General features: G+C 40.8%; 2 protein-coding genes across 2 annotated transcripts in view; both read left to right on the top strand.

Moving 5' to 3' along the window:
* The window catches only part of LOC145895722 (uncharacterized), a 48,710-nt gene that overhangs the window by 14,349 nt on the left and 20,920 nt on the right, over positions 1 to 13,441 (top strand). Inside the window, exon 10 of the mRNA XM_082984508.1 lies at positions 1,893 to 1,898. Coding sequence (XP_082840634.1) covers positions 1,893 to 1,898 — 6 coding nt within the window. The remainder of the gene's footprint in view (positions 1 to 1,892; positions 1,899 to 13,441) is intronic.
* LOC145894569 (uncharacterized) lies at positions 624 to 1,865 on the top strand. Its single transcript, XM_082983192.1, has 2 exons — positions 624 to 1,574; positions 1,844 to 1,865. Exons 1-2 carry the CDS (start codon positions 877 to 879, stop codon positions 1,863 to 1,865), a joined length of 720 nt encoding a protein of 239 aa, XP_082839318.1. The 5' UTR covers positions 624 to 876.

Below are 13,441 nucleotides of genomic sequence, written 5' to 3' on the forward strand. Positions count from 1 at the left end.
CTTTGTGAATTTTGCACTGGACGTGCAAAGTCTAACATTGTGGAATGCAAAAGTTTGCCATCTGATATGGGCTATTCTGAAGCATTGAAAATACTTCACCATCGTCATGGCCGAATTGAATTGGTGGTTCGTGCACATATGGACAAACTGATTGGAAGGAACCAGCTGCGAGAAAATGACTTTCTAGGTTTGCAAATGTATCGTGCGCAGGCAGCCGAAAGTTACAAATTGTTTTGAAGCTTTGTGAGCAATATAAGAAGAAGATTGCCGATTACATTGAAAACGGATTTGTAAACGTCTTTGTTCGTTTTGTTTTTCACACGCTTTATTTCTTTTAGTATTTTCACTTCACCTTCACTTTAACTCACATGTTTTTCTTTGTTTACTTTTCACACTCACCTTTATAATATATTTGTAATTATTTTGCAATTTACTCGTTTTAATATGCCCGAGTGATCATGCTCGCGTGGCAAACGCGGGCAGAAATGATTGGTCAAGCGCTGGCGAGAGAAATAATGAGCGAAAAGCCAGACAGTTCTCTGGTGGTGGCGTGTGGTAAACACTGTTTTGGGTGGGAGATCTTATGTGGTAATTGTTGAATGAACGCTAGTCGTAGTGGAATGTGTATTTTGTGCCAGTCTTAGAACAAACGTTGTTTTATTCGCGCTTTTATCGTTTTATTCTTTTTATACCTATTAGCGTTTTTCTATTGTATTACAAAAATAGCCACCTTGGTCGTGTGACTCCAGGCCTCTGCGATAGGCCGTTAGTGCAGAGTAGCCTAGGCCCAAGACAAGCTAATTTCGGTTACATTTGGCGAGCACGCCAGGACTCTGCTATCGCTTATAAGGGGTCACACGGCTTTCAGAGAACTTAATGTCTTTTAATTTGTTTTTATCGCCACCGCGCTTTGTACCGGGACAAGATGTTGGCCAGTTTGTTGCCTTATTTGAATCGTACAGTGAGAGTGTGAAAGCTAGTGAGGAAGTTAAACGTCATCTTTTTTTGACATCAATTGATGATGACCTCCGCTGGCTAGTTCAGGGAAACGACAATAATGTTTTTCAACTGAAGTACGATGAGTTAATTAGCCGCGCCCTAAAGCAAGGTTCTGATCACTCGCGCCTCCATGAAACACGCGCAATGTTGTTTGGCCGGCGGCAGTTGCCACAGGAAAGCATTAAGGACTTTGTGTATGCTTTGAAAGCTCTTGGCGACAAGGCTTATCCTACGGAGGAGGCTGTTAAAAATGAGGTGTTATATTCATTACTCTTTGTTGGCATGTTGGACCAGCACATGGCCAGATCCCTGCCGCAACGGTTGGAATATAAACGGGACTTTTGGACGGCCGCTCAGATGGTCTTGTCCACGCATGTACCGGAAATGTCCCAGGTTTTAGGCGTGTGTCGTCGTGATGTTCAAGGTCCATCAGTATCAAAACAACCGGAAAAGGATGCAGACATCAGCGTTCGAGAATTCAAAAAAACTGTGACCGCGCTCCAGAAGGACATTGAGCTTGTACGCCGCGAGGTGCAGCGATTGGGGAAACCAACACCACATCAGATGGCAGACAGGTTGGATCGACGCTGTTATGCCTGTGGTAAACCAGGACACTTGCAAAGATTTTGCCCAATGCAAGGTAAGCGCGGCTTTCATACCAGTTTTACGCCTCGCAGGAATTTCAAAAAAAGACCTGGTACCCCTGTGACCCAAGAGGCAAAAGCAAGTGTATGTTTGAAGGACACCGAACCCAAAACTTCGAATCCTACCAATAATCAGAACACGAGCGAGAATCCCACCAAACCCCGATTAGTACGGTTTGTCAACATTTCTATCGCTTCAGAGCCGGTATGTGCTTTAGTTGATACTGGTGCAAGTGTCTCTTTGATTAGCCAAAAGTGTTTAGAGACGTTGAACAATGATCGCCTCAAAATCTTCCCGCTGGGCCAAAACGAACGTTTTTCTGGAATTAACGGTAGTTTGGTTTCAGTTATTGGGAAAATCACTGTAAATGTTAAACTGGGAGGGCTAGATGTTCCCACGTGTTTATATGTCGCGTCGGGCGTCGCTCACCACTTAATTTTGGGTTTGGATTTTCTGCAGAAGAACCGCTGCAGTGTGTGTTACGACCAAAATTTGTTGACAGCGGGCCGTGCTAAGGTGCCATTACTCTCGTCGTCTTTCGTACAACGTACCAGAGATATTTGTGTGACCGATGCCACAGAAGTCCCTCCAATGTCGGAGGTGTGGGCCACATGTCGTTACCACCTTGACGTCTGCGGAGAAGACATCCCTGACTTTGAAGTGTATATTGCGCGAAGACCGGGGTTTACAGAAAAGATTGGACTCTGTACAGCGAACTGTGTTTCAACTGTGCGGAAAAATGAGGTAAACATACGTATAGCCAATTTTACCGATGACCCAATCCTAGTACCATCAGCAACTAGGGTTGCTGTCGCGATTCCAGCACACGCTTTTGGCAACGTTGCATGTCCATTATCGGAATGGTGTGTTGTTGTTGAAGATAGCAGTGTGCAACCTACAGAGGAAGTTTGCAATATCTCCTATGCACAGACACCGACCAATGAAGAAAGTTGGGAATGCATTCACCAAGGCGTGACTATCGGAGATGGGTTGTCAGCAACCCAGAGGGAGGATGTTTTAAAACTTCTTCGTCGCCATCAAAAAGCATTTTCGACATGTAACTTTGACCTAGGCCGGACTGATCTTGTTCGACATTCGATCGACACCGGGGATGCGGCGCCAATCCGTCAACATCCTCGAAGAATGTCCGTCCATCATAAAACGGAGGTTGAGAAGATCATCAACGAAATGCGAAGCCAAGGACTCGTGAGACCTTCAACCTCGCCATGGTCAAGTTCGATTGTTCTGGTGAAAAAGAAGTCTGGTGAGTTACGATTTTGCGTCGACTATCGACAAGTAAACGAAGCAACCAAAAAAAACAGTTACCCTATTCCCCGGGTTGATGATAGCCTGGATGAAATGTCTGGGTCACGTTTCTTTTCCACCCTTGATCTAAAATCTGGCTACTGGCAGATCCCCATGGACGAACAATCAAGGGAGAAGACAGCCTTTGCCAGTCACATGGGTTTGTTTGAATTCACCGTGATGCCTATGGGATTATGCAACTCAGCGGCAAGCTTCCAACACCTAATGCGTATTGTGCTGCAGGGTATAGAGTGGCAAGGAACACTCGCATACTTAGACGATGTGATTGTTTATGGTAGAAATTTCAACGAACACATGCAGCGTCTTGAAGATGTTCTTTCACGCCTGGAGTCGGCTGGACTTACACTAAAGCCCACGAAGTGCGACCTGTTCAAAGATGAAGTGCGATTCCTTGGCCACATAGTTTCAAAACATGGAATACGATGCGACCCCGATAAGGTACGATCAGTTAAAGATTGGCCAGTACCAAAATCTGTAAAACAGGTGCGTCAATTTGTGGGTCTTACATCGTATTACAGAAAGTTTGTTAAAGATTACGCTCGTATCGCCTCCCCCTTACACAAATTGACAGAAAAGGGACGTCGTTTTATCTGGACGGACAGTTGCCAGCAGGCGTTCGCCAGCCTGAAAAGAATTCTGACAACAGCTCCAGTCCTACAGTATCCCGACTTTAGCCGACCCTTCGTGTTGGACACCGATGCCTCGGACACAGCCGTAGGTTGTGTTCTCGGTCAGGAAATTGACGGTAAGGAGCATGTGATCGCTTACGGCAGTAGATCATTGAGCAAAGCTGAAAAGCATTATTCCACAACTCGCAAGGAATTGCTGGCCGTCATATTTGCGAATAAGTTGTATCGCAGTTATTTGCTCGGATCGAAATTTTTGTTGCGCACAGACCATTCATCCCTTCGCTGGCTGTGGAGATCCAGGGAACTCTATGGACAATGTGCTCGATGGGTTGAACACCTGGCTAGTTACAATTTTGATCTTCAACACCGGCCCGGAAAGAAGCACACAAACGCAGACGCGCTCAGCCGGAGACAACCGGAAGATGACGGATTCCCTTACACAGTTCGTGAGGATGAGTCATTGGAAGAGGTACTTGCACTTGATTTAAAGGCGGAGTACGGGTATGAGTCCACCCATGTAGCAGAAGCGCAGTATGGGGACTTAACGCCTGTCGGCAGAGACAAAACACTTATGGAGCCTTTTCGAGCGGCTCTCATGTCACGGTGGGGTGCTATTCATTACTGACCCTGGTGCGGTGCCAGGTTTAAACGATGTTCAGAAAGTGTTGGTACCCTTTGCCATGCGCAGCGAAGTGCTGTCCGCGTGCCACGACCAGGTACATGGCGGGGGACACTTGGGAATGGCTAAAACCCTGAGCAAACTGTCACAGCGTTTTTACTGGCTAAAATGGAGAGAAGAGACCGAGGCTTATTGCCGTAAATGCGAACACTGTCAACGAAATAAGAAACCAACCACTACCACCCGAGCACCGTTAGTTCCATCACAAGAAATGCGACCGGTGCAACGCGTTGAGATTGATGTGCTTGGTCCACTTCCGTTAACTAGGACAGGATACCAGTATATCCTAGTCGCTTGTGATTTATTCACAAAATATGTCAGAGCGTGGCCTATGCGGCATCAAACCGCACATGAAACAGCGAGCATTTTGTTTCACAGGTGGCTAACGGTACATGGGGTACCTGAGGTAATTCACTCCGATCAAGGGGGAATTTCGAAAGCAAATTATTTGCAGAACTGGTAAGGTTGATGGGTTGTAAAAAGACCCGAACGACGCCATATCACCCCGCGAGCAATGGGGGAGTCGAACGCAACAACCGCACCATCATAACAATGCTCCGCAATTACGTCCAACGCGATAATAAACAATGGGATGAAGCACTGTCGGCGGTGGTGGCTTCGTACAACGCAAGCCGGCATGAAAGCACGGGGGTATCCCCTCACTTTCTACTTACAGGACACGAACTGCGCCTACCCGCCGATCTCATTTCTCCAGATAACGAAGTGGCAACGACTCCGCTGGTTTATTTGGATTGGCTACGAGCTCGGTTGCGGCTTGCTGAGGAAGTAGCCAGAGAAACCCTGCCGAAAATTCATCAGACCATACAAAGGCCCTTTTAAAGTTATTGAGCAACACGGTATGGTGAATTACCTTATTGAAGGAGAGGATGGAAAACAGCAGCAAGTACATTTTAACCGCTTGAAAAAGGCAAACATGCCTTACCATGAAAAAGAACGCCGAAACACGCAGCCGGATGAGCTCGGGCTGCACGACACAGACAATTTTGTTATCTACACACCACAAAGCGAAACACGCACGGACGCACCCACTGCGCAGGATACAGGGTTGCCTACGCGGCCATTGATGGACGTTGGTCACGGTTTGGGCGCCGACATAAATGACGCTGCGGCGACGATGAATGATAGCCGGCCACAGCGAAATCGGCGACAAACCAAATTTTATCAAGAGTCCTAACGGAGTAGGACAATTTTTAACGTGGGGGGTGTAAACGTCTTTGTTCGTTTTGTTTTTCACACGCTTTATTTCTTTTTGTATTTTCACTTCACCTTCACTTTTACTCACATGTTTTTCTTTGTTTACTTACACTCACCTTTTATAATATATTGGTAATTATTTCTATTTTACTCGTTTTATACGCCCGAGCAGTCACGCTTGCGTGGCAAACGTGGACAGTGATAATTGGTGTAAGTGCTGGCGGCAGAAATAATAAGCGAAAAGCCAGGCAGTTCTCTGGTGGTGGCGAGTAGAAAGCACTGTTTTTATTGTGGCGAGAAGTAATTGTTGTGAACGCTATATGTGCAGTGGAAAGTCCTTTTTGTATAAAAAAACAACCGTTGTTTTATCCGTACTTTTACCATTTTACGCTTTTATACCTATTAGCGCTTCCATTTTATTACAAAACTAGTCACCTTGGTCGTGTGACTCCAGGTCTTGGCGATAGGCCGTTAGTGCGGAGTAACCTGGGCGTTAGCCGGTTTAGAGAGAAGCTAATATCGGTTACACTATGACGGGTAGATTGTAACCAGTTACATTCGAAAGTTTTGTTTTCACTTAAAAAGGTCGCTCCAAAATTTAGTGCGGACAGCTAAAGAAGGTGAAAAATTTATTCAGCAATGTTGCCAAGCCAAATGCTGTGGAGAGAAATTCTTTCCACCTACGACATGAAACCATGGTGGGAATCTCTGCGTTCGTTTACATTGGCACTTTTAGGAAGTTCAACTTTGCTGGTGTTCTCCACAACAACTTCGAATCCAATAAACTGTATAGCTGGTGACATGGGCAATCAATTTGGAACAGTTGTTGGCTTATATATTAATGGTGAATGCTGGACAAAATCAACATCAACATTGCTAAATCATTACTGGTGGTCAGGATGGTCGTTTTTCGTATTGCTGCTGGTTTGCAATAACTTCTGGGAGTATGTTCCAAAATGTGCTAATGCAATCAAATATTTTCGAAAGAAGTTCGATTTGTTTGAAGGTTTTGACAAAAACGTAGATGACTTAATCGACATAGCTGCAACCTCAAACTCAGCAGATACACCTGAACTTGAAATCAAGGAACGTTTGCACTGCAGAGAAATTGTGTGCAATTTTATCCATGGGACTGATCAAGAAAATTCCCCTCTTTTGGAATTACTTCGTGAAAATACAGGTCATCTGTATATCATAAGAATTACGCTGTCAATTCTAGTATGTTTGCTTTGGGTGATTCTGAGTTCATTTTATATAGTAACCAATTTCAACAGTACTACATTTAATTGTACAATAGGAAATTTTTACTACTCCTGTCGTTACGCATCACTGCAAGTTCCCTTGATATTGACTTTTGTGCAACTAACTGCTTTAGGTTTGCATTTATTCAGTCTTGTATGCGCATTTTGCAAATGCTATGGCAAAACTGACTTGGATTTCTTCCTGGATGTTTGCTCAGCACATGGTGACACTACTCAAGTGAAAAAGTTCGAAGAAATCAAAGAAATATTACCAGGAAAGAAACCGACGTTAATTCTTCTTGAGAGTGGGTGACCTTGTTGAGTTGGATAAATTCGTAAGGGCATGGCCTAACAGAATACAACATCATGCAGAGTTTAGTGACAGGATAGCGGTACTTGTTGGTCAGTTCAACCGCCCAGAAATTATTCAAAACACTCAAAATGTATTTGATACCACTAAAAATAAAACAATAAATGTTTTTGAAAATACTCAAGTAAATAAAACATACTTGAAATCAAATTCTTCAAAAAAATAATCTTAACATAATACAAAAAAAAACGAAACAACAACCTACATCTCGTGTCAAGTTGTTGTTGTAATGTTTCGACTTGTGTGATATTGTTTGTGTGTGAAATTTTTATGTTGTTATGATGTAATAATCGTAACCAATGTTTTAAGGTAAATAAAACTGCATATGTTTATGTTGATTAAATTTGTTAGCACGGTGAGAAAAAAGGAAGACTGCTATGTTGCTTAAACGAATGTTACTGTTGAAACATTGACGCTTTGTTATTACGTTGTGTTTTCAGTTTTAAGGCGTTTGCCCACATCAAGTTTAGGCAAAATACAATCCTTTTGGGAAGTAGAATCATAACCAAATATTTGTGAAAGGCATCGAGTTTTACGAACGAAGGAAATAATTCTATCAAAACTTCAAGTCACCTAATATTCATGACGACGACAAATCTGCGTTCAGAAATGAGACTATTGTACCACAGTCATTTTCATAACAAGTCACTTTCGAATTCATGGTGGAGATAAACGCTAACTTTGCACCCTTCGTCCTGAAAAAAATGAATTATTTTTTATTACAATTATGTGATAACAATGGAGTGTGTATATGTGCTTAATACATTCACGCATTGGAGACGGGTAAGTAAACCAGACATAATACACATTTTAAAGGCGGTTTGGCGTCAAGCACATCTTATATATTTTTTTGGTGCGTTTTTAACAAGTTTGTGTGAGAGCCAATGAAAGTTCGCTTTTTACCAGAGGTGTCAAACCGTAGCCCCCTGAAGAATTCTGAATGGTTGGAGCGAAATATCAAGTTCAACAAGTTTATCACCAGCACAACATGCCAATCGGAACATCAGCGCAAACATGACGCCACAGTATATCAGTTGCATGACAAACAGTTCGTCACATGCACGATTTTTATCGGCTCCCTCACAACAAACGCCGACACATACCATCCACCCACTATCACAATAACGAGCTTCATGGTTTCTTATTTTACGTTGTATGCCAAGCATATAAACATGACTGAGTGGCATTTGTCACTTATGTCGTAATTTTTCATCGAATTTCGATTGAGTCTGTCAATTTATAACCATGATGCGTTGGTGTTATACGTATAGTTACCGGATGTGGAGGCGGCTGCGTTGGAGCTGTAGTTATCACTGCTGACCAAGTGGAGGAAGTGGTTTCCATAGTAAACACATGCATTACAAAATACGTCGCCAGCGTATAATGCCATTAAAATGTTTTGTAATATTTGCACGACTGCCTGGCAAAGTGTGAAATAGAGAACATGACTTTCAATGCCCTTTCGTTCGCCATTCTCGCATGTTCCAATCACGCAACGGAATTGTTGCAAAATATACTAATCTGGTGTTGATTTGCAAAAACAGTTTTAGATTATATACATAATGGATGCATTTGAACAGACTTTGGGCTTTTTCATAAGTGGTAAGTCGTCTTATTTTTGACCACAACTGTAATTGAACCCAGAATATCCTACACACGAATCGCGATCAGGTTTTCTGTAAGTTGCATGGGCCCGGCGTTTGGCTGATGTTGCAAACCTGGTCTTGAGAGAAAACAGCCTGCCGTATGGACGGCAAGGGTGACAATAGTAACTGCTGAAGGAACGTGTCGTCAGGGAGAACTCTTGAACGATGTGAAAGGTTACTCTGCTTGTCGAAGCTGTGTGGTTTGATTCAAATAAGGAGTAGTACGACCATCTGGAACCAAAATCTATATTTTGCAATATACTGATGCTAGTACGGAGAAGACCAACAACGAAACAAACACGTTTGTCAGACAACTACAAGAAACCAACTCCAAGTGGGCGAGCATCCGTTCCTGATTTGTTTCTTCTGGTGTTCCTCACATACCGTTGCATAGTTTCAGTTACATTTTGTTGTGATTATATTTTAATCTTGAAATGAGTCACATCTCCCACATGTAGGATTGTGGTGAGCTTGAGAAATATCATATTGGAAATTATAACAATGCGATGATTCTTCCAGTTCTATCACGCGGATCTTTTAAAAATAAACTATATTTCCATCGCACGGACTTATTCAAAAAAGCTATCCAACTGCATCACGAGAACGTTATTTAAGATTTTCTTGTAGATTAGTGCTTTTTAACTTTGGCACTATGGTATCCTCAAAGTAGTTAAATTATTAAAATAAATAACTCGGCTTAAAAAAAAAATTTAGAATCACACACTCCGCACATAAATGTTAAGTTCGTCATGATTTTATCTACGCAACATTTATGTTGTAATGTCATAATTTAACAACACAGCAGCGACCTCATCAGTCGGGATGTGTCAAACTGCAGTGAAGACCTAAATGTTGAACAGGATTAAAGGTTTCGAGCTGTCATCTATCCAGCACCACAAATCATCCTTGAACATAGATGAAAGCTCTATGGTATTGACTTTTTTCTTATAATTGAAAAGCAACTTTACCATGTTGTCCTCACAAAGGTTTCTTGATGATTGGAAAGAATGTGAATGATCACTGATATCACGTGTTTGGAAGGTTGGAACGTAAACTTCTGATGTTAACAACCTTTCATAACTGTAACTTTTTGTTGTGATATAAGTTACCAATCCCACGGTTTGATAAAAATAGATTTTTTAGGCAATCCGCGTAGTGAGCAAGAGTTTTCACATTGCCAAGTAGGTAATCAACAACATATATTCATTAATTTACATCTCTTGAAAATAGGTTACGTACCAAACTCTGCAATTTTTTGGAACCCTGTTAAAGTTAAGTAAAAATAGTTTTGTCGACCAACGTCTCCTGGGTAATTTAATGTTATTGGTGAGAGTTAAAATGTTTTGGACGAATGGGGTTGGATATTTAGATTCGATTGTAAAAGATTATTTGCTATGCCGTGGTATAAATGGCACACAAAAAAAACATTTGAGAGCGAATTGAAACAAGACAAGGGTTTACAAGCTGATAAAACCCTTCAACATCTCCAAGGATTTATCATGCAAGGGACACGATATTTATGGGTTGTTAAATTACCGGAAGTATTTGCATAAAAAGATATCTTTAGTAACATAAAACCTTCAATTGGAAAATGATAAGAAAAACCTTTTCAACATGCATCTAATAACTGATTTGACACAACGACGTCTTTGCCAGGATGCTGACCAGACGTAGGCAAGAAAATGGCCAAGGAAATGTCAGTTATAATTGTCAGCGGTAAAAAACACAGAATTCCGAATATTCCAATAATCATGTAGTAGGATGAGGACAATTTTCACGTTATTCCTGCTTCAGTACATTTAAAGTATATGCATACATGCATTTGTTTGACACGACGTTTTATTATGCCAGAAAGATCGCCGTCATATAGTTTAGATGGTTTCTATGTCATGATGATGGAAATATTTGAATGCTGAGCAGGAAATCAATGACACGCTGTTAAAGAGGAACACTGAGCGTTAAAATAAAAACCTGCGGGATGCAAGGTAAGATCTTCCCCAACGTTGAAATTGTACACTGCCCAAATTCTTTAACTTTTTACGATGCATTTTTCGAAACAGAAGAAGTCAACACAGTTATTTTACAACATCCACTTTTAATCCGCGCCACCACAAAACAATTTGCCTAACCTGTGAATATTTTGTAATAACTTTTACAATATTATCTGCTATTTTAACTTTTAAACCGAAATTGTCGCAGGGTGGTGAAAGGATTTTATTTCGTCAAAACGAGGAAATTTGATGGTGAGTTCACCACAGAAAATCCCATTCATAATTATCATTGCTTTTCTTTTTAAATTAGTTGGAAGAAAACCTTGTGTTTTGCTTGTTGCGTCTTAGTATATTAAATATTATATCACCGGAGCATATAAGTGAGGTTTGCAGCGGTTGGGATGCCTTAGTGTATAAATATATTCATTTTACACATCCACGTTTTGTTTTTCCAGGGACGGGAGGAATTCTTTAGATGTCAAATGGTTTGGATTGGCTCGTGTTCAGCCTGCGTTGATTTAAACAAACATCCGTTAACTGTAAAAGAGATTTATTCAATCAAATATACACAATATTTTGTACGATTACAACTTGAATGATCAATGAGAACTGTTGTATCAACAAATATGTATGTAATGTAATTAAACGTTGTCACTGCAAAATCCAAATTTAAAACGGGTAATAAATATGTGTAATGGTACCGAATTCAGTCTCCCAAAGACCAAAATGAATGCATACCTGCTATTAGTCAACGTAAGAAATTCATGTTAGACCACCTTGGTACATGTGTTTCACCGAACAGCCAACGGTTAGTTTGACAGTCAACCTCAAGGATATGTAGACATGTTTCAATTTCATTAGAAGCAGAAGAAATGCAGTTTATTGTGAGGACTTGACGTGTACGAACCAGTTAATTATGATAAGAATAGTTCTTATTACTAATCCTCACGAAGTGTTAGTAGGAACAGAAATATTTGAGTCAATGGTAGTTGCGTGAATCTCAACACATTAGTATTACAACCCCGGAACAAGCGAGTGCAATGGTAGACTGCATGAATCGAGGATATCCTATGTTCAACGTTTGTCATAATTTCGATTTTTTAATTTCACACCATGACGTTTGTTTCACGGGAAGTCTTTGAGAAGAAAGTGGATTAGAAACTGTCAGTTTTAAATGTCAGAATATAAAGGAAGAATGCGTAAAATCCATATATTAGTGCGGCAGCATGTGGATATGTTTAATTGCCGCCTATTGGGTGCGGATTTAAACCTAGGCCAGCTTATTTGTAAACAAACTTTTCAATCTTATACGGGTGTTGGTAGTTTGGCTGCAATAAATCTATTTTAACAAACATTATATCATAAAGTCGTTGCAGAAGTAGTTGGTTGATCAGAGGGTGGATTTAAGACGGATCAGGGCAGGATACGTCTTGTTGACCACATACTAAAAATGGGAGCAAGGTTTGTAAGCTGTTTAAATTATCTCCAATTTAATAAATACCTAAATGTTTTTCGGAAAAACCATAAATAATCATACATTTTGCGCCATAATAATGAAAACAAATATTCTCCCGGTCAATCCAAGCGCGGACACTTTTTAAATATTTAATGTTGTTATTTCTCTGCAAAGTCTTATCATGGCTGGGACAAGGGTTTGTTGAGTTAGGTTAAACTCGGCCTAGCATGCGAACAAAGTGAATAATCAATTTGTATTTATATCAGAAATATGTTTTTGCCAAAAATTACAATAAAACCCTTTCAATGTAAGTTTCATCAAAAAATAAGAAGAGTTCCTTGAGCTGTCGAGATTTAGCGAAAACTACTGAATATTTATTCTAAGCGATTGAGCAACAAGCGGATGAGAATAAAAACCATAAATAAAAAAGTTACGACATTTTATATAAAAGTCATTTTGAAGGTTACCAGTTAACTTAACTTTGCAGCGTTGCTTTAACATAAAGGTTGTAAAACTCCACAAAAATCCATGATGACGTCATTCCCCAAGATATAAATTCTTTGTGTTTTTATCAGGTATTGGTTAAAGGTGGTTGGAATTCTGCTCTCCTTCATTACAATTGCTTCAGCACAGTATAAAAGGGATGCAAGTAAGTATTTTATTGCAAATCATTAACTCTCAATTAATTTAATATATTGGTTAGTTTTTCAGATTTTGATTGATTTCGTATCGATTTACGTTCATGTGTTTTGTGCAGTGTTCACTTGCGATGATGGAAGGGAGGTGGGGGCTTGGAGGTTTTGTGATGGTCATCCTTACATGGGTTGCAGGGACGGAAGTGATGAGAAACCGGCCAACTTTTCCACTTATCCTGAAAACCTCACCAATTCTTTCATGAGGTGAAAGCACTTGAATATGTTCCCTACATTCGTTATATTAGTGTTTACCAACCCAGTTTTGGGTGATGAAATTTTTGACGTCGGCCAGGACGCCTTCGAGAGAGGGGTTTTCCCTGTAACGCTGTAAAGTGAGTCTTAATGATATAGAGGTTTTAAAGGATCGGATGAAGTGTGTTGGGATGTTGTTCAAAGGGCGGGGGTCGTGTTTAATGCGGTTACGTGTTTTCCAAATGATCTGGGTTAAGGAGGAGTTTAAAAGGGCTGTTAGTGTCGACGCGTAGGGGGTATCGTGTTGGGGGAGTTTTGGGAAATTAAGGTGTAAAGGGGTATCAAAGTAAGGAACGG

This window comes from Ascidia mentula, chromosome 3, assembly GCF_947561715.1.
Source record: "Ascidia mentula chromosome 3, kaAscMent1.1, whole genome shotgun sequence".
NCBI classification, from domain to species: Eukaryota; Metazoa; Chordata; class Ascidiacea; order Phlebobranchia; family Ascidiidae; genus Ascidia; species Ascidia mentula.

Coding starts and splice junctions, on each gene's coding strand:
- LOC145894569 (XM_082983192.1), top strand. CDS start 877: ATGTCTTTTAATTTGTTTTTATCGCCACCGCGCTTTGTACCGGGACAA. Junction 1,575..1,843: donor CCACATCAGATGGCAGACAG/GTTGGATCGACG, acceptor CTATCGCTTCAG/AGCCGGTATGTGCTTTAGTT.